The 20,037-nt window shown below is 45.0% G+C and overlaps 2 protein-coding genes across 3 annotated transcripts in view; both read right to left on the bottom strand.

Moving 5' to 3' along the window:
* Positions 1-1,238: 1,238 nt before the first annotated feature.
* Positions 1,239-6,773, bottom strand: si:dkeyp-113d7.1 (uncharacterized protein LOC407709 homolog). 2 transcript variants are annotated; one of them, XM_035180597.2, is made up of 3 exons: positions 6,575-6,773; positions 4,278-4,960; positions 1,239-3,029 (listed from the first exon to the last, which is right to left on the bottom strand). In XM_035180597.2, the coding sequence occupies exons 2-3, from the start codon at positions 4,749-4,751 to the stop codon at positions 1,902-1,904; spliced, it is 1,602 nt and encodes a 533-aa protein (XP_035036488.1). In that variant the 5' UTR covers positions 4,752-4,960; positions 6,575-6,773; the 3' UTR covers positions 1,239-1,901. The 2 variants fall into 2 exon arrangements, with proteins under 2 accessions (XP_035036488.1, XP_035036490.1); XM_035180599.2 differs by lacking the exon at positions 6,575-6,773 and adding an exon at positions 5,053-6,564.
* A 950-nt stretch (positions 6,774-7,723) lies between these two features.
* si:dkeyp-113d7.10 overlaps positions 7,724-20,037 on the bottom strand; it is a 12,543-nt gene continuing 229 nt past the window's right edge. Inside the window, exons 1-5 of the mRNA XM_035180600.2 lie at positions 19,589-20,037; positions 14,599-14,886; positions 13,501-13,896; positions 13,042-13,277; positions 7,724-12,863 (exon numbers count right to left, since the gene is read on the bottom strand). The exon at positions 19,589-20,037 is cut by the window's right edge and continues 229 nt beyond it. Of these exons, the coding sequence (XP_035036491.1) occupies positions 12,618-12,863; positions 13,042-13,277; positions 13,501-13,896; positions 14,599-14,886; positions 19,589-19,988 (1,566 nt within the window). The 5' untranslated portion in view covers positions 19,989-20,037 and the 3' untranslated portion in view covers positions 7,724-12,617. The remainder of the gene's footprint in view (positions 12,864-13,041; positions 13,278-13,500; positions 13,897-14,598; positions 14,887-19,588) is intronic.

Genomic DNA, 20,037 nt, shown 5'->3' with positions numbered 1-20,037 from the left:
GATGCTGCATCACCTTTACCTTTTTTGCTGCTGTTTTTTTAAGTTTTATAATTTTTCTAGGAATAACTATCAATAGATTTGAACACAGTGAGCGATCTGCGAGGGGCAGGGCTGGAATGATTTTCATTTTTCTGCTATAAAAACTTAAGGAATGTCGTATCAGCCGATTATCAAACAACAAAAAGATCCCGATCGATCAATACTGGTCCATAAAAAATATCAAAATTATATCATCATTTTTACCAACACAGTAACAGAGTGAACACCTGCGAGTAAAATACTAAACTGGCAGCAAGTAATGAAACAGAAGAAGTACTGGCACTTTGTTGTACTCAGAGTTAAAGTACTTTTACTGCGGAGGAAACTGAACCAGGACTCGTTCGCCTGTTTCACGTTCAGAGTTAAAAGTGTTGTGACCTCGGACAAGACGATGACGGAGGAATAAGAACTTCTAGTTTTATCGGAATGTATTTTTCTGATTTGAATCAGAAAATAAACAAGAAACATCCACAGTAGTAAATAAAGATGGACGCCATGACGGTTCCCTAAAGTGAAGCCAAATCATCTTGATCCATCAGTATCGGTCATAAACTCCTCCTCCACGTTAGCAGATGGGACACCAACCAAGCTAAAACGTAAAGTATAAAACGTTGTTTATGTTTAGTGATTTATGTACGTTTGATACATTAAGTGTTTGCAAACGTAACTTCACTCATTCTTAGACCCCGTTCAAACCTGCTGCTGCGTCTCCACGTGATCAGATGTCACTTCCTGTTATGCAAATTCAAATGAACATCTTTTCTGTTCACAAAGTTTTGAACAAGTCTTACAATGACTGTGTGTGTTCCACAATGACATCATTCATTGTTTTACTTCAATGAAATAGTAAAATAAGAACTATATGAAATTAATGATTGTAAATAAACCAGAGAGAAAAGTAAAAATACTTTGGTTCAGGTTGGTCCTTCAGTGACAGGACACGCTCACACTGACAAAAGTATGTGGACACGTGGGTCAGACAACCTCAGGCTTCTACAATATCGATCTCTGTTAACACGAACACACGTCACATGACCATTAACATCCACTGGTCATGTGATGTAAACAGGAAGTAGATTGTCTCCTCTGCAGTTGGTTGCTTAGTGACAGAAACTCCTCTGAAGGAGGAGCAGTGAAGGTGAAGAGTCAGAGCAGGGATTTCTTTTCTGGTAGTCGAGTCATGTGACTGATGAGAACCAATCAGGAAGAGAACGTCTGCGTCATCGTTTACTAAAGTCTCAGTTTCTGTTCAGACTGAAACACAAACCCAGAGTTTTCAAACTGAAACGAGATCAGTTTACACAAGTCTCTGATTCAGAGGCTGGAAACTCCACCAGGCGTAACCACAGCAACAGGGATGGTGTAAAACTATATGTAACCGTGAAGACAAAGCATCAGATGAGACAACAGCAGGTGTGAACAAGTAACACTTTGTGAAACTCTGGATCATTCACAGTGAACGAGGTTCCGCTCAGTTTCACTAAAAACATACAAAAGGAAGTTTCTAAACTTCAGACATGTTTGTGCTTCTGTTTCAGTGAAGTACTTTAAAAATAAGTACTGAGAAAGAGAGAGAGACAGAGATCACTCTGACCAGTTTACAGATTATCTACAAACCCCTCAGTTACTCAGTCGCTCAGACACAGTACATAACACGTGCGCACGCACACGCACACACACACGCACACAGACACTTGCATAAGAGCAAATCAGTCGGTCCACCCTGCCACATATATAAAGAGCACAAAAGGTATTAAAATGTAAGAAAAAATTCATAAGGAAAAAAATGTATAGATAGCATTTATAAAAAAAAAGGAATAATACTTTGTTTTTCCGCAAGGTTAAAGGGTACGGACATTCTCTTAACTACTGTCACTTCCCACGGTGCTGCTGCTGCTGCTGCTGCTGCCGCTGCCGCCGCCCATGTCCGCGGGTTCTCGTTTGTGGATCTGCTCGTGTGCTTTGAGGTGACCCGACTGGCTGAAAGTCTTTCCACAGTGGGGGCAGGCGTACGGCCGCTCGCCCGTGTGGATCTGCTGGTGTGCCTTCAGGTGGCCGAGGCGGCCGAAGCTCTTGCCGCACTGCGTGCAGCCGAACGGCCGCTCGCCCGAGTGGATCTTCTCGTGGGTTTTTAACACGCCGGAGTTGCTGAAAGTCTTTCCGCACTGCGAGCAGGTGAAGGGCTTCTCGCCTGTGTGGATCTGCACGTGGTTGCGGTAGCTGGTCTCCTTGGTGAAGCTCTTGCCGCAGTGCTGGCAGCAGTACGGCCTCTCGCCCGTGTGGCTCAGCTGGTGAGCCTTCAGCTCCTTTGACTGGCCGAAGCTCTTCCCGCAGGTGACGCAGATGAACGGGCGCTCGCCAGTGTGCAGCCGCTGGTGTGACCGCAGGTCGTCGGCCTTGGTGAAGCCTTTGGGGCAGTGAGCGCACACGTACGGCTTCTGGCCCGTGTGAATCAGCTGGTGTCGCTTTAGGTTTCCCGCCTGGCCGAAGCTCTTGCCGCACTGCGAGCAGGTGTACGGGCGCTCCCCGGTGTGGATTCGCTGGTGGGTTTTCAGGTTTCCCAGCGTGCTGAAGTTCTTCCCGCACTGCGTGCAGGAGAAAGGCTTCTCCCCCTGCATGTTACGAGGTTTTCTCACCGTCGGACTCTGGGTCTTGGTTGTGATGACCAGTCTCCCTCCCGTCTGCCCGGTCCCTGTCACCTCCGCAGACGCCTTCCCGTCCTCTGTTGGCTGCAGCTCGTACAGCGCCCCGCCTCCAAACTCAGGGTCCAGTTTGCCAATACTGTCCGTGAGCAGGGTGTCAGGGCGGAGCTTGTTGAGCTCGGTGCGGAGCTCGGCCATGTGGATGGACTCCAGGGCGTTGTGCTGCAGGTAGGTGGACATGGCGTTGGATTCTGGGTACTCTGACTTCAGGGAGCTCAGCTCTGTGGTGTAGTAACACTGCAGGTCCACATGGTGGTCCGACTTGATGTACTCCAGCGTGTCCGTTACCTGCAACAAGAGAACGAGACGCTTCAGTCAGTGTGTTAGTGGTAGTGGTCATGTGACTGATAAGAACTAATTAGGAAGAGAATGTGGGCATCTGTGTAATCGTTTACAAACGTCTCACTTTCTGTTTGTCCAGAGCAGCAGCATAACCATAGCAACAGTACATTTTCAAACGTGTCAGTCAGCGAAGCTCTACGGCAACAACACGACACATCCAGACAGAAAGCAGCAGAGGGACCTGGGTAAACTATTTTCTCTTGTAGGTCTATGATGTCAGATTTTTCTCTACATCAAGACTGAATATTTTAAAATACCGACAGCGAGATACAGACCCCGTTGTCAGAAACAACTTCGCAGCAGCAATTCCCAGAACTAATGTTCCAAATGTAACAGAACGGAGCAACTTTAAAATTGACTTTTTTCTTCTTTGCATTTAAAAGGTACGATACACAACAGGTCTGAATTCATCTTAAACTCGTTTTAGCAAAATGTTTATTAAAAAGTTATTCAAAAAGTTATTAAAACTATTTGAATTATTTTATTTTGAAAGTGAAGCAAAGTGTTGTCCCTGTTTGCATATAATTTCTTTCTGTTCCAACTACGTCAGTTTACATGATAACAATTATTTATATTTCATGTTTTCTTCGTACAGAGTCGACTAACGTAATCTAAATCTTATTATCATAACCTGATCCTTAACTGATTGGTTCTGTCGCCTTAGAAAGCAGCTGATTGGTCCAAAGGTTGATATCTTATCATAAATATATATAATGAAACATTGACAGGAGACATATGAGCTGCGTCTCAATTCAGGGGCCGCATCCTTCGTCGGCTGCATTCCACCGAGTGCGTCACAGCGGCGCAACTAGACTGTCCCAATTCCAAGGCTCCTCAGAATGTGTCCTTCCACCCCCGAGCAACAGAGGCTCAACATATCCCATAATTCATTGCGCTTCAGTGACCAACTGTTTTTCAAAGGAGGTAATGGCATCAAAAAGCAAGGAATTTATTTTTAAATGTTAAAAAAACGTGTTTTCAAAAATATTGATCAACCTCAGCCCGTTTTTGTCCGTAGCTTTGTGGCTAGGTGGCGGCTGTAAAGGGGAGACAAGCTGGGGACGCAAAAGGAAGACCAGACGTCTCACTTCGGATCAGCTGACGTCGACTGCGTACACCGGGTTCTCCACAGGATGCAGACGCTGAATTGAGACACAGCTTCTGTGACCAAACGTGCGTGGGGTCCATCATTACCTGGGAGATGTAGTCAAACACGGAGCTGGGCTCATAGTGCGACTTGTAGTCCAGCTCTGTGACGTCGCTGTGGTCAAACGGGCCCAGTTGGTGGTTGCCGTGGAGACCGTGATGCTCTGCCTTGATGTAGTCAAGGCCGCTGATCTCCATCTTGATCTGGTCCTGGCCCAGCTCTGCGGTCGACAGCGACTGGATCTCCGACAGGTCCACGGTCCTGATGGGCTCCAGGTCTCCGTCCTCCGGCTCGCTCTTCACACACGGCAGCATCACCAGCGGCTCTGCGATTTCTGCCGCCAGCGAGCTGAGCGTGGGTGTCGGGCAGTCGGAGGAGAGGAGAGCTAGAGTGGGCGTTGGGGCAGAGACGGCGGCCCCAGGGCCGCAATCCGTCCGCAGTGAGGGGTCCAGGGGCGGGGGAGGGGAGCTGCAGTCAGGGGGTAGACCAAGACTCAAACACTCGCTCTCTAAGTCTGTCATGGTGAGGGGCGGAGCTTATCCTCCTCACCTCGCTCGGGTCAACACCTGAAGAATTGTTGGGGTCCACCTTCGTCTTCGTCCTCCTCCCTGATGCCGTCCTCCACTCCCCCCTCTGTCTCTTCAGAGATCTGACCAGAGAGGAGGGGCTGGGGGGCGTGTCCCTGACTCCTCTGGGAATCAAACGCTGTCACCGGCCACACCTGACCAGGCTGTAGAGACACAATGGAGATCACAGTTAGTTTTTATTCATCACGTCAGTCGCCATCTCTGCACGAGACTGAACATTAACACTTAAACCCACATTGATTTTGACTTTGATAGAAGTAGAAAGAAGCCGTTGGTCGTCTCAGTTCACTGAGCTCCACCAATCAGCTGCTCAAAGTCCTCAAACTTCCTGTTCAGCCTCAAATCCAACATCTGGGACCCTTCTGGGATGAAATGTCACATGACTCTTCATCGCTTCAATCAACGAGTCAACTTGAAATCATCACAATGATTTCCTGCAGATTAAAGAATGAGGTACTTCAAGTATTGTATCATTAGAGTATTAGAGTATTGTATCATTAGCGTATTAGAGTATTGTATCATTAGAGTATTAGATCATTAGCGTATTGTATCATTAGCGTATTATATCATTAGAGTATTGTATCATTAGAGTATTGTATCATTGGAGTATTGGATCATTAGCGTATTAGAGTATTGTATCATTAGAGTATTGTATCATTAGCATATTATATCATTAGAGTATTGTATCATTAGAGTATTAGATCATTAGCGTATTGTGTCATTGGAGTATTGTATCATTAGCGTATTGTATCATTAGAGTATTGTATCATTGGAGTATTGGGTCATTAGAGTATTGGGTCATTGGAGTATTAGATCATTAGAGTATTGGGTCATTGGAGTATTGGGTCATTAGAGTATTGGGTCATTAGAGTATTAGATCATTAGAGTATTGGGTCATTAGAGTATTGGGTCATTAGAGTATTGGGTCATTAGAGTATTAGATCATTAGAGTATTGGGTCATTAGAGTATTGGACCAGGTCTTTGTTTCATGTCAGGTTCTGTTCTCAGTGTTTAACGTGCGCGACACTAACAACCTGAACATTTTCTGTTATGATTCTATAGACTGAGCAGCGGCCTACACACACACACACACACGCTCGCGCACGCACACACACACACACAGTGAAAACAGTGCGACAGTGTGTGTGTGGAACAAAGACACCGGGAGCAGCAGCAGGCAGCAGCCGGCTGCCGGTGCACCGCAGCGGGCCAGTGTACCTGCCTGCTCCCGCTCAGGTAGCCTCCTCCAGGCGCCACGCAGCCTCCGCACAATCCCTCAAAAATGTGTCGGTGATTTATTTTCTGTCAGTTTCACATCACATCTCAACTTCCGCTTCAAACAAACCAACTTTAACTTTCACCGAACACCGCGTCCGGAGCGAAGCGGCGGCGGAGGCGCGTCGCGGCTCCACAAAGACAGGGCAAGGTGCCATGAGTAGCTCCAGCAGCTAGCCAGTGGCCATCTTGTTTATCACGGTGCAGCCTGCTAAGCTAACAGCGGAGCTAGCTGCTGTTAGCGCGGGGGAAAGTGAGAGTGAGGCGGGGAGGAGCGGCGGGGAGCAGCGGGGCTGGTAGCCGGAGGGACGCAGCGGGGAGCGGCGGACAAACAAAGAAAGTGTCCGGCGGACAGAGCCAGGCGGCGGCCGACGGGACGCTAGCGGGAGGAATCTGTCACAGAGCCCGTGAAACAGGCAGGAAACCGGGCTGCACCGGAGCCGAGCTGCCGGGACACGACGAAGGGAGAGCGGCTCGTTACCTGCGGGAGGTCCGGGTCATGGCCGCCTGTCCTCGGTTCGGTCCGTCACTGAAGCTCCCTCCGCTGGACCCGCCACGTCCACCTCAGCACAGCAGCCTCCTCTCCTCCTCTCCTGATTCCTCCCTCCTTCTCACCTTCCTCCTTCTCTCCTCCCTCCTTCTTACCTTCCTCCTCTCCTGATTCCTCCCTCCTTCTCTCCTCCTCTCCTGATTCCTCCCTCCGTCTCTCCTCCCTCCTTCTCACCTTCCTCCTCTCCTGATTCCTCCCTCCTTATCACCTTCCTCCTCTCCTGATTCCTCCCTCCTTCTCACCTTCCTCCTCTCCTCATTCCTCCCTCCTTCTCTCCTCCTCTCCTGATTCCTCCCTCCTTCTCTCCTCCCTCCTCTCCTGATTCCTCCCTCCTTCTCTCCTGATTCCTCCCTCCTTCTTACCTTCCTCCTCTCCTGATTCCTCCCTCCTTCTCTCCTCCCTCCTTCTTACCGTCCTCCTCTCCTGATTCCTCCCTCTGTCTCTCCTCCCTCCTTCTTACCTTCCTCCTCTCCTGATTCCTCCCTCCTTCTTACCTTCCTCTTCTTCTCACCTCCCTCCTCTTCTGCTTACCTTCCTCCTCTAATGATTCCTCCCTCCTTACCTTCCTCCTCTCCTGATTCCTCCCTCCTTCTCTCCCCCTCCTTCTTACCTTCCTCCTCTCCTGATTCCTCCCTCCTTCTTACCTTCCTCCTCTCCTGATTCCTCCCTCCTTCTTACCTCCCTCCTTCTTACCTTCCTCCTCTTCTGATTCCTCCTCCTTCTTACCTTCCTCCTCTCCTGATTCCTCCCTCCTTCTTACCTTCCTCCTCTCCTGATTCCTCCCTCCTTCTTACCTTCCTCCTCTCCTGATTCCTCTTCTCCTTCTTACCTTCCTCCTCTCCTGATTCCTCCCTCCTTCTTACCTTCCTCCTCTCCTGATTCCTCCCTCCTTCTTACCTTCCTCCTCTCCTGATTCCTCCCTCCTTCTTACCTTCCTCCTCTCCTGATTCCTCCCTCCTTCTTACCTTCCTCCTCTCCTGATTCCTCCCTCCTTCTTACCTTCCTCTCCTGATTCCTCCTCTCCTTTGTGACCTTCTGTGATGAACAGTGTATGTATAGTAAATCAGACTCGTCAGGCCGGTAGTTGTGAACATTTATTGGTTTTGAATTGAAACACTAAAAAGTACCTGGTCTCAGAGACTAAAACAGGTAATAAAAAACACAGCTTCGCCTTCGTGGTCGTGGCTGAGTCGTAACTTTATGTAAATGACATTCAGACGGTGCAGCTGTGATTAACGAGGTTCAACAGCTCAACACATCACATTCTCCGTTTCACTCGTTAACGTAAAAAAAGTTGGCAATAATTGTCACAAAAAGGTCAAAGGTCGGATCAATTTCGAGTTAATTTTCACATCGACAGAGTGGAAATGAGAATTTTTTTCATTTTCTTACTCTTGTCACTCAACTACAGCACTTTTTAGATTTATAAATAGGAAACTCTTCGATTTGGTTTTATTAGAGTGCTGAATTACAAAAAAGGGCACATTTTATCAAAAGTATTGCATAAATCTAAACACATGAACAAACGAAGGCAGTCCATCGAGATTATACAGGGAGTTATAATAGATTTAAATAATAACAATAAAAAAATTGAACACTGTTTCCCTGTGAATATTAAAAATAATAAAACATCCCTTTCATCTCCTCATTCTCACATTTGTATCAAACAACACAAGGACCTCTGATCGTTCCCTGAGGAACCCCAGCGGTACGTTTTACAAACTCCAGCTGTACTTCTACGAACTGACCACACGGGTTTCTTTCAGGAATCTTACGATTAGTTTTTCTTTTAAAGATCAGGGTCTGCCTGGGCTCCCTGTGAAATTCTTCGGCCGCCCTTCTTTCATTTTAATTCACTTCTTCACAGCCTGAAGTTTTAACTCAAGAGGCTGAACCAAAACATCGTGAGAACCGCAAAACCACTTTTCAGAAAACTGCCAACAAACAAATATAAATCACAGGAATCGTGATCGCTGATGCGTTCACATCAACAGAGTCTGGATGCGTCTCAGGGCTGAAAATGACAAGTTTCAAATTCAAAGGATTTTCTGTGAACGTCCTTCAAAAACAATCATTTCCTTCTTTCATCACCTGAACAGTGACACAGCTTCTGTAAAAACCACACAACGGAAAATCTGATGACTCATGTTTGGTGCATTTATGTATCGTCACTCTTCTGTTCTGCAATTTTGATTACATCTTATTCTTTCAACTTTAATTTAATGCCTGCATGTTTGATCACATTGAGTTTTTATTTACTTCAGTAACTTAATGTAAAGGTACGATATAAATACTGTTTCTTCATTGTTCATTATGATGGATAATTGTCAATCCTGATTATGTCAATCAAAAAATAAATTTATTTTGTTACTTAAGAGTAAAATGTACAAATTATGAGGAATATCCACTCTGTATGGAAGCCCAGGAAAAGAAGAAAAAAAAAGATTCACTAAATAAAAACATATCTTTCCTTGTCTTGGCATTAATGAGCTTCTGTATTTCTTTTTTATTTGTGTTTTAGTGAAAATGAATCCGCTGGAAAAAACCAACGTGTCAATCAAACTTTAGAACCGTTGTGTGGTCTTTAGTCGAAGATTCGTAAACTGAGACGCATCCCAACTGAAACAGACAAAATAAAATCAACACGTTATTGTGGTCACATGTCGACGCTGAACGTCTGTGAGGTAATGAGGTTTGTGTGGAAAGATGAAAAACAAGTTTAACACTTGAAATGAATCACAAAAAAATGAGGTATGTGAACACGAGTTTAAACTGAAAGTGCAACGAATCACATCGGGACGCTCGGAGTTTGCAGAAAAGCGGTTGGCTAATTCAGATATTAGCGAAGCAGACGACAAGCTTAAGCTATTTAAGCAACATTCAGAGGCAAAGACAAGCTATCGAGCTAGCGGGAGTCAGGATCCACTGAAATCAAACCTTCAGGTTGAATTGAGTCAAGATGTTTTTCGCAGGTGGTTTAGATTTTTTTGTTGCACATCATCTTTGTCTTTTTTGCAACTGTGCTTTCTTCAACAATAAATCAAACTCTCGGCCACCAGGCAAAGTTTGAGCTTCATATTGCTTCAAAATGAGTAAAAAGTCTTCACTAGGAAACGTCTCAATCTGCACAGTTACAAGCAGAAACGACAGAATCAGAACATCGCTCACGTCGCACAAAACAAAAAGACGACACGTGAACATTACCAGGATGAATTAATTTCTTTCCTGCTGAGAATCATTGTCGCTCTATCCTGTTCCAGTTTTACCAGAGGACGAGCAAATGGATGAAAACGGGGGAAGGATTCAAACGAGTGTGAAAAATGCTGTTTGTACTTCTTTCATAGTTGGATTTTTGACTGACATGCGACTCATGTACGAATTTCATTTTCATTTTAAATTGTTTACAGATGGGTCGTCTGGACACGAGATTGTGACGCTTGTCTTCACAAATATTTTTTGTTACATGATCACGCTGCTGGTAACAATGAGCGCGTTATTTATTAGTTTATTTTTGCAGTAATGCATATATAACAATAAGTAGAAAATAAAAGATATATAAAATTAAAAACACAAAGTATTCCAATACTGATATTGGCATTGATTGCCATGCCAACGGCTGACGCTTTGAAACCTTTAGTCTGCCCGAACATAAAAGGTCAACGTCAGACCTTTTTTTGGGGGGGGGTTAGGCTTGGGTATAAAAATATTATCATCGCCCACACGTGTCGTAGCGACGTCGGCTTTCTGAACGCTGCTCGATCAAATCGATGTTCGGTTCTGTTTCTGTTAGAAAAATATGAAGATAGTTTGTCTTTGATCTTTTTGATTCCAGTGTTGGTGACAGTTCTGCACCTCTGGATTCCTTTCATCTCATTCAGAGACACAAAGTTAAAACTTACCGTATAAAGTTAAAACAATGTGAAATAATCCTCTGATAAACACGTGTTTAAATGTTTGTGTTTTTCCCTAAAACCAGCTGATCAGACATAAAGAGAAACGTAATCAAAAAACATGAACTTGATTTCTTGTTTTTTTCTGTCGAATCTTTAAAAACTCTTCAGACCAGACAGAAGAAAGTCTCAAGAGTTTTGAACCTAATAATGATTTTATAATCTCATTGATATATGGAGTCAATTCTGCCAGAAAAAGAAAAATAACATTTGAAAGGTTAGACAGTAAGAAATTAAAAGAAATATATAATATAATAGTGTAAATGAGAAAAATAAATGATTATCTCATGAAACTTTTTTTCTTTTAAATAAAATTTTATTCAAACTCATCTTATCTTATCCAGATTTAGAATCTTGCCGTTGGATTTTTGTTTTGGTTTTGATATAATTTCTGTTTTTCTTTTTGTGGCAGAGTTGGTCTTCCGTACAGGGACTGGGTGAAGTTAGCTGAAGCAGAAGCGTTTTCAGTTTGTGTGTCAGGAGGTATCGTGTGTTAACATGAGGTTTCTGAACCAAAGGAAGATTAAAAACCTTCTTTTCTCTAGTCTCATCAGTTTTGTTTGAAAAGTAAAAACTGTACATTAAACGTAAAAATGATAAAAACAGCTGATTCACATTCAACGAGTCCAAACAAACGATGCCACTGGCGACGTTTGTTTTCCTGTACAGGCGCCGACACCAGAAATCCTCAGACCTCTAAAAATGAAAAATATGTCGAAACCATAATCCAAAAAAACAGAAGAAGAAGAAGAGGTGAAGTCTGGAGGAAAAAAAGGCCACTTACAAAAAAGGGGCGTGAAAGTCGTCACAGGTCAGGTGTTCCTGTGGGAGCGACCGTCCTCGCTATACACGCCCAACACCAAAAACTAAAACTGTCACAGTCAGGAAACAGCAAACGACGCTCCGACTATGCGACTGCTAAGGGGAGGAGCCTCTTTCCCCCCCCACTCCCCTGCAGCAGCCGGCGCTCGTTTCTCGCCCCCAAGAGGTTTGTCGATGTTTTACAGCACGAGGTCAAACCCGACGTCTCTGCCTTCAGGTTTTCTCCCGTTTGTTCAACTGGATTTTATTTCTTCTGAAGTTTTGACGTTTTGCTTTTTTTCATGGTCTCAGAGGAGCAGGAATCCATTCTGGCAAAATAAAAAATTCTTTTGGACCATTGGACCCGACGCTCATGACTCGGATTTAGCCGAGATGCGTTTGTTTACTGAAGTTGGAAAGAAAACCAGATTAACATTGATCAATGTTCGAACTTCATGGACAGGGTTTCAGGATCATGTGACCTTCCACCAGAGACACTGATTGGTTCCTGTACGTATCACTGGTGAGGGATAGACCGATTGTATTTGACCATTTTCTCTTTTCGTAGACATTTTTTATGGCGATTGTTTTCAATGTATTGCTTCAGTTACATCGTGTGTTTTCTACCAATCCAGGTCTTTTATAATTGACGCTGGGACGACATTCATACTAGTGTTTTAGTTTCTTTTTGCATTTATGCAAATTAATTGTTGGAGTTCATGCGTCACAGTGGAAATATTTAAGATTCACTTGATTATCTCCACGATATTTTCGTGTTTGTAGACTTTTTCAAATTTCATTTGTTTTTTTAAGTGGCCTAGATTAGGATGTGAGATGAATGTTTTATTCTTTAACATTCAAATAAATAGATGACTTATTATTTGATATAAATATTTTCAGTTTCTAATGAATCTTTGAATTGATCCATATATTTGAGGTTTTGATTCGAAAAAAAAGAAAATGGCGTCGTATTGATGAGGAGAATCTTGTGACCAATCCTGTTCTCTGGATTTGAACCAGATGTGTGTGATGTTTCTTTACAGATCTAGAAATCGGTCTAGCCCCGTTTGTACCATCACTTTGAAGAATGTGGAGTTGAAGGTCACGTCGCAGCCGAAGAGTCAGGAGATATTTGAGATTTTCCATCTTCTCCTAGGTTAGTGGCTCCTCCTCTGTCAATGGTCAGTTTCTGTTTCCAGTTCAACCCAGGAGACCTGCCAGCCTCAGGCCCGGTTCCCGGGGTGCTGGGTCCGGATGTGGCTGTGGAGGCGGGTGGCTGATGAGAACCTCTTGCCGCAGTCTGAGCAGCGTAACGCCGGTGTGGCGCTGTCGGGCGGAGACGAGGGGGATGACGTGTCAGCACCGGCGATTTCAGTAAAGTGGGTCTGACGGTGAGCCTTCAGGAGAGACATGCGACTGAACCTCCGCCCACACTCGTCACACTCGGACCAAACCCTCCGCCTCTTCTTCTGCGGAGAGACGACAGCAGATAAGAGCGGAATCCTGATCAGTCAATCAATCAATGAATCTACAGAAAATCTAATCACAGTCAGAACACGATCTGTCTCTGTTACAGTAAAGTTAAACAAACTGTTGGCTGCTGAGTGAAAGAACTGCAACAGGAAGTTTCCTTCAGTCCTCCCTCACCTTCCTCCCTTTGTCCTCCTCCTCCTCTTCCTCATCCTCCTCTCTGGTTGTCAGGGGCGACAGGCAGGTCTGGGCCGATGGTTCGGCATCGTCTGGGCAGTCGTTGGCGCCGTCACTGGCCAGAGCAGCCAGAGTTTCCTTGGCACCAGCGTCCTCATCCTCCTCCTCGAGCAGCTGAGACGGAAGAGTCAGAAGACGGTGAAGCATGGACGCCGAAGAGCGACGACCAGATGAACCTGGAAGGCGGGGGGGCATGTTAATCAGCTGATCAAACTGAGAATAAAGTTCAGTCACATACTCTCACATAATCATCTATTTTGATTTTGAATGTTTTAAACTTTATGTGAAGTCAGCGCTGTGAGCGACAGACAGGAAGCAGGGAGCGTGTCCTGATCTGCGATGGGAGCTCGTTACCATGGTAAATAGATTGTTACCATGGTAACTGAGATGTAATTTAACCTGAAAAGTGGGCAGCGGGTCTTTGGGTGAATTTTCCTCCCCCTCCTGTAGGGCTGCGGGGGGGTCCAGTGGTGGCGGTGGTAGCGTTGTCTCCTCTCCTGGTGCTCGTCTGACCATCTGCGGCATCGTCGTCGGGAGAAAACACCTCCATGTCCTCCAGAGGGGTCCAGCGGGGGTCCTGCTGGGGTGAGGAAGGGGAGGGCTCCAGGGTCACTGAGGGGGCGGGGGGAGGCTCCATCTGCTCAGCCCCACCCTCACTCACACTCCTCCCACCTCTGCCTGCACCAGCGAGCTCTTTAATCTGCCAGACGTCACTGCACCACTTCTGACCAAAGACCTTGTCCAGGATCGGAAACCAGTCCTGAGAGACGGAGATCACCGAAGGGCGCTCTGGGTCTGGAAGAAGGAAACAAAAGAAAGGAGGAGTTTTAAGGATGACAAAGATAAGAGAAAGGGTTAGGGGGTTAGGGAGAAAGGAGAAGAGGTGAAGGAGAGAGATAATAAAGAGAAGAGAGTTAGAACTAACAAATGCATTAAATTCACTGATTTGTAACAAATGAGTGAAAAACACGATGACGCGAACAACAAGTGTCAATCACACAGTGTTCCTCCGGGTGGCGCTCTCACCTGAGGTCAAGGGTCAAGGAGGAGGTGGGTTCCTTTATAAAGCTCAAAAGTAAAAATTCATATTCATGAATAGAGATCTTGATTATAATCCATAATATTTTAACCATCCAATGTAATTGTTTGCTCAGAATAAAATAAATTTGATTCATGTTGAAGCTGCTCGACCTGGTTCCAGGATTAAAACGGAGACCTGAGACGTTCTGCAGACGCTCACTGTGATTGGTTAGGGGTCAGCCATACTTTAACCATATTGTAAATTAGTGCCGTCCTGTATTTTAAACTCTTCTGTCTCATGTCCATCCGTCTCTGGGTACAGTTTCCATGGTAACAGGTGTCTCTAGAATGGCTCTCACTTGAGACGTCACATTAAATGAATCCTGCCCTTCGTTCGTCCTCGTACCAACAGTAAAGATGGCCGACACAGGTAGGTCCCCGTCAGAGCGTGTTTGGTCACATGGTTAATTCACTCACCCTCCGTCTCTGCCATCTGTTTGGACACTGGGACCTCGGCCAGTTCCTCCCGAGCGTCCTCTGAGCCGCTGGGTGACACAGAGTCGTTCTCTGATCCTCGCCTCCTCCCTGCTCTCCCCTTCTCTCCCCCTCTGTTGGAGCTCTTGTCCAGTCGCTCCTCCAGGACCTGATGCTCTCGCTCCATCTTGGTGATCTCCAGCAGGAGGTCATCAAACGATGCCTCAACAATCTTCGTCAGCTCGCGAACCGCGAAGTTCAGGACCTGCTCCATGACCGACTTCAGCTGGTCTGCACGAGAAACAGACATGCACAAAGTTCACCACTGACCAAAAAACTACAGAATGGTTGGTTGGTGTGTGTGTGTGTGTGTGTGTGTGTGTGTGTGTGTGTGTGTGTGTGTGTGTGTGTGTGTGTGTGTGTGTGTGTGTGTGTGTGTGTGTATATATATATATATATATAGACAAAATGAAAACCAGGGAAATAAAAGTCAATTCACTAATGAGCGTTAGACTCCGCCCCATTTTAATCCAGAATTTAAAAAATGAAAAACAACAGAGGGAGGGGAGGGTCTGTCCATATGGTTACATGTATGTGCAGATGGTTACATGTATGTGCAGATGGTTACATGTATGTGCAGATGGTTACATGACCACCACATGGAGTCAAACATCAGAAACTATCAGTTTTACAGTAACGAGATTAAATGAAGTAGAAAGACAAATTCACTCATCATCCAATGGTTTTTGGACAAAATGTCAAATAGTGAAAAAAGATAAACTAAAAATAATCAGAAAATCTTCAGACGTCTGGTTTTTCTGAGGAGCAGCGACACTGAGGATCAACAGTGAAGATTTATCAGCGAGCGCAGCTGAAACCAATCCTCCGGAAACTTGAGCCCAACTCACTTCATGTTCCGTGTCAGAGTAACGACGTCGTGACACCGTCCACAGTAGACGTATAAAACACGAGCTGCATCCATCACAACATGCGATCAGACTGTTCCAGTCACTGTCTCAGCAGGAGCACAGTTATTAGATATCAATCACAGCAGAGTTCAGAGTTCTTACACTGAAGGAAGCTGCGTGATTATAAATCACACGTCCACCTGCTGGTCACAACTGAACCTGCAGCCGCACGTCCTGCTGAGTTCAAACACGTACAATATAAACAGGTTCTGACCTGAAAGCTGACACAAGATGTATAAAGACCATCAGTGACTGTATATAAAGACGATCAGTGACTGTATATAAAGACCATCAGTGACTGTATATAAAGATGATCAGTGACTGTATATAAAGATGATCAGTGACTGTATATAAAGACCATCAGTGACTGTATATAAAGATGATCAGTGACTGTATATAAAGATGATCAGTGACTGTATATAAAGATGATCAGTGACTGTATATAAAGATGATCAGTGACTGTATATAAAGACGATCAGTGACTGTATATAAAGATGATCAGTGACTGTATATAAAGAGATCAGTGACTGTATATAAAGATGATCAGTGACTGTATATAAAGAGAAGCCGTGTTAGTGGATGGGGATTGGGGGGGGCTCTGTCAGATCTCAGTAGGGGGGGGTTTATTTAATAAGTTACACTAACTAAACCACTGCACCCCCCCCTTTGTTTCTCTCCACAGTGAGTCTATACCAGAAATAAAGCTTAGCCTAGTTTTTGATATGTCGAGGCCGAACAAAGCTACATGACCTTTGACCTGAGCGTGTTGAGGCCATGGCCTCATTATCTCACTCTGCGTGTGTTCCTGGGTTTTCTGTACGTGTGGCGTCTCTTTGCATTCGATTCATTCACTCAATCCTGGTTTTTGTTACAATAAAATCGTGACTTTTTTCTCCCTGTCAGATGTAATTCGCCGCCCTGAGGTCATTCGTGGTCATGGCGTGTTGTGGTGGTGGCCTAGTTTTTCGGGGAGAGAGGGAGTGAGGAAGCTTTGCGTGTCAACAGCGTGTTTGCGTTTGAGTGCGCAGATGTGTGCATGCATGTGTGAGAGTGCTTCAGCCTGTCGAGGGTTTGGTCTGTTCTTCACGTGTCTAGGTGTGTGTTTTAATTCATTGATTAATATTTATTACAGCAAAATTAATATTTGGGATATTAGAATGTTGATCTGACTAAATGAGATGTTTATATAAAGACCATCAGTGACTGTATATAAAGAGGATCAGTGACTGTATATAAAGACCATCAGTGACTGTATATAAAGAGGATCAGTGACTGTATATAAAGACCATCAGTGACTGTATATAAAGATGATCAGTGACTGTATATAAAGACGATCAGTGACTGTATATAAAGCGATCGTGACTGTATAAGAGACTGACTGTATATAAGAATATGACTAAAGACATTGACTGTATAAGACGATCAGTGACGATATAAGACATCAGTGACATATAAAGACCATCAGTGACTATATAAAGACCATCAGTGACTGTATATAAAGACCATCAGTGACTTATAAAGATGATCAGTGACTGTATATAAAGATGATCAACTGATAAGACAGTGACATGACACATGACTGTATATAAAACATCAGTGACTGTATATAAAGACCATCGTGCATATAAAGACGATCAGTGACTGTATATAAAGACCATCAGTGACTGTATATAAAGATGATCAGTGACTGTATATAAAGATGATCAGTGACTGTATATAAAGATGATCAGTGACTGTATATAAAGATGATCAGTGACTGTATATAAAGATGATCAGTGACTGTATATAAAGACCATCAGTGACTGTATATAAAGACGATCAGTGACTGTATATAAAGACCATCAGTGACTGTATATAAAGACGATCAGTGACTGTATATAAAGATGATCAGTGACTGTATATAAAGATGATCAGTGACTGTATATAAAGATGATCAGTGACTGTATATAAAGATGATCAGTGACTGTATATAAAGATGATCAGTGACTGTATATAAAGATGATCAGTGACTGTATATAAAGACCATCAGTGACTGTATATAAAGACGATCAGTGACTGTATATAAAGACGATCAGTGACTGTATATAAAGATGATCAGTGACTGTATATAAAGATGATCAGTGACTTATATAAACGATCAGTGACTGTATAAAGACCATCAGTGACTGTATATAAAGACCATCAGTGACTGTATATAAAGATGATCAGTGACTGTATATAAAGATGATCAGTGACTGTATATAAAGATGATCAGTGACTGTATATAAAGACCATCAGTGACTGTATATAAAGACGATCAGTGACTGTATATAAAGATGATCAGTGACTGTATATAAAGATGATCAGTGACTGTATATAAAGATGATCAGTGACTGTATATAAAGATGATCAGTGACTGTATATAAAGATGATCAGTGACTGTATATAAAGACCATCAGTGACTGTATATAAAGAGATCAGTGACTGTATATAAAGATGATCAGTGACTGTATATAAAGACCATCAGTGACTGTATATAAAGACGATCAGTGACTGTATATAAAGATGATCAGTGACTGTATATAAAGACGATCAGTGACTGTATATAAAGAGGATCCATATCACACGCAGCAGGAAGCCGATGGTCACCATGTGGCCGTGACACAGAATTGAAACCCGTTTGGAACTGGAACACTTCACATCAGATAGTTTTCCTCCGATGCTTCAGCCACACGATCTGCAGCAGATGCAGCAGACGTCCACGACACCAGAGTTTCAAAACACTGCTTCCTTCATTTAGTTTGAAAACTGCGAGGTCGTGTTTTAGTCTAGACGGACACAAACGATGACTTAGACGCTCACAACCTCTTGCTGATTGGTTCTTTTCAGACATGACGTAGCCTTCTCTGATTGGACTCCTGTCACATGACCTCCTTCATGAAGAAACCCACCAGCCTCAGACTCCAGAGTACAAACAACATGGAGAATCAAAGCGTTACTGACCCTGTTGTGTTTGCTAACAGCTGCTGTTCAGTTCTGTATTTTACAATGATACAGCTGCTCTACATGGAGGAGACACACATGTCCAAAGGATGCGAGTGGTCACGTGATGTGCGTATTCTGGAATGTTAGTATGGACAGTGATTACAACTGATTCGGAGCCAAAGCTCTTGTGGATACAGATTCAGTTTTAGTTTGAAGACCTAATTTGCAGAATAAAACTGGTGCATGTAGCCTGAATCTCTATATTCCATCTATATTCTTTCTTGATGATCTTGTTGTGTGGCGGCAGCGTTGACATATTTGTGATGTCACCCAGCCGATCTGTGTGAATATCCTGCTCGTGACCTTTGAACCTTGTTGTCCTGTCTAATCCTGTTAAAAGCAGAGGCCTCCGTCCTGTTGGAGAATCCACACCACAGCCCTGAAGAGGTTTTCAGATTCATGCCTTGTGCTCTAGATGAGGAACCTGACCTGCGACCCTGATGGGATCATTCAGGAGCCTGTGAGGAGGCTTCTCTGGGCTGGATGTTGATCTGCGTCCTAAAGGCCACGAGGCTGTTCTCCCTTTCTGTCTCCTGCAGTCTGTTGCTCCTTTGTCCTGGTCCAGGACCACCACCACCACCACCCCCCCTCCACTCCTGAAGACTGCATGTCATTGCAGTCTTTGTCTTTCAGCCTGTGTTGCAGGACCAGTCACTTTGTCTTGTGAACCTGTTCTGTCAAAACTTCAGAGTAAACACATTGACCATGACACATGAATATATGTGTGTGTATACATATACACATGTATTCATCCCGCCCAGCCTCAGCCCCTCTTCACATGGAGCCTGAGCTCAGACGTGGTCCCGGGTCCCGGGTCCCGGGTCTCACTGAGGCCTCTTTGTCCGCTGGATGCAGCTTTACAACACTTTCTCTGCAGTTTACCCAGAAACCCTGAAACGGTTTGCAGGGTTACGCAATGCTGCGTTAGCGTGTTGGGACAGAGGGAGGAGTGCACGGCTGTTTGTTTGCGTGTGTGTGCGCGTGTGTGTGTGTCTGCCTACCCACGACTCGTCCCCTCTGCTCCAGGCGGCGGGTGTCGGTGGGTAACCCGGGCTCGGTGCCCTGCCCTCCGGGGGCGTGGAGCCGCTGCGGCTGCTCGGGCTTTGTCCTGCCGCTATCCGTCGCCTCGTCGCCCGCCGGCCTGCCGGCCTTGTTCCGTCCAACCACCAGGGAGCTTCCGCCGTCCGAGCAGCTGGCGTTGGCCCGGCCCCGGGTCTCCCAGGACTGCAGCTGGACCCGGAGCCGGTGGTTCTCCTGCTCCTTCACGGCCGTCTCCAGCAGCAGCCCGTTCAGGCTGGATCCCACCGTCTTGCTGATTTCCTGGACCGCGAGCTGGACGACCTGCTCCAGCACCGACTCCAGCTGCCCCTGGAAAAACGAAATGTACACGGCCCCGTTCATGTTCTCGGCCCCTCCGGTCAGAGGCTTCGCTCATTCTCCTGTACCCGAG

The sequence above is a fragment of the Hippoglossus stenolepis genome, chromosome 16, assembly GCF_022539355.2.
Source record: "Hippoglossus stenolepis isolate QCI-W04-F060 chromosome 16, HSTE1.2, whole genome shotgun sequence".
Lineage (NCBI taxonomy): Eukaryota > Metazoa > Chordata > Actinopteri > Pleuronectiformes > Pleuronectidae > Hippoglossus > Hippoglossus stenolepis.
The sequence above is the reverse complement of the archived record's forward strand: the minus strand, read 5'-3'. Positions and strand labels throughout refer to the sequence as shown.

Coding starts and splice junctions, on each gene's coding strand:
- si:dkeyp-113d7.1 (XM_035180597.2), bottom strand. CDS start 4,751: ATGACAGACTTAGAGAGCGAGTGTTTGAGTCTTGGTCTACCCCCTGAC. Junction 3,030..4,277: donor TGTTTGACTACATCTCCCAG/GTAATGATGGAC, acceptor CTCTTGTTGCAG/GTAACGGACACGCTGGAGTA.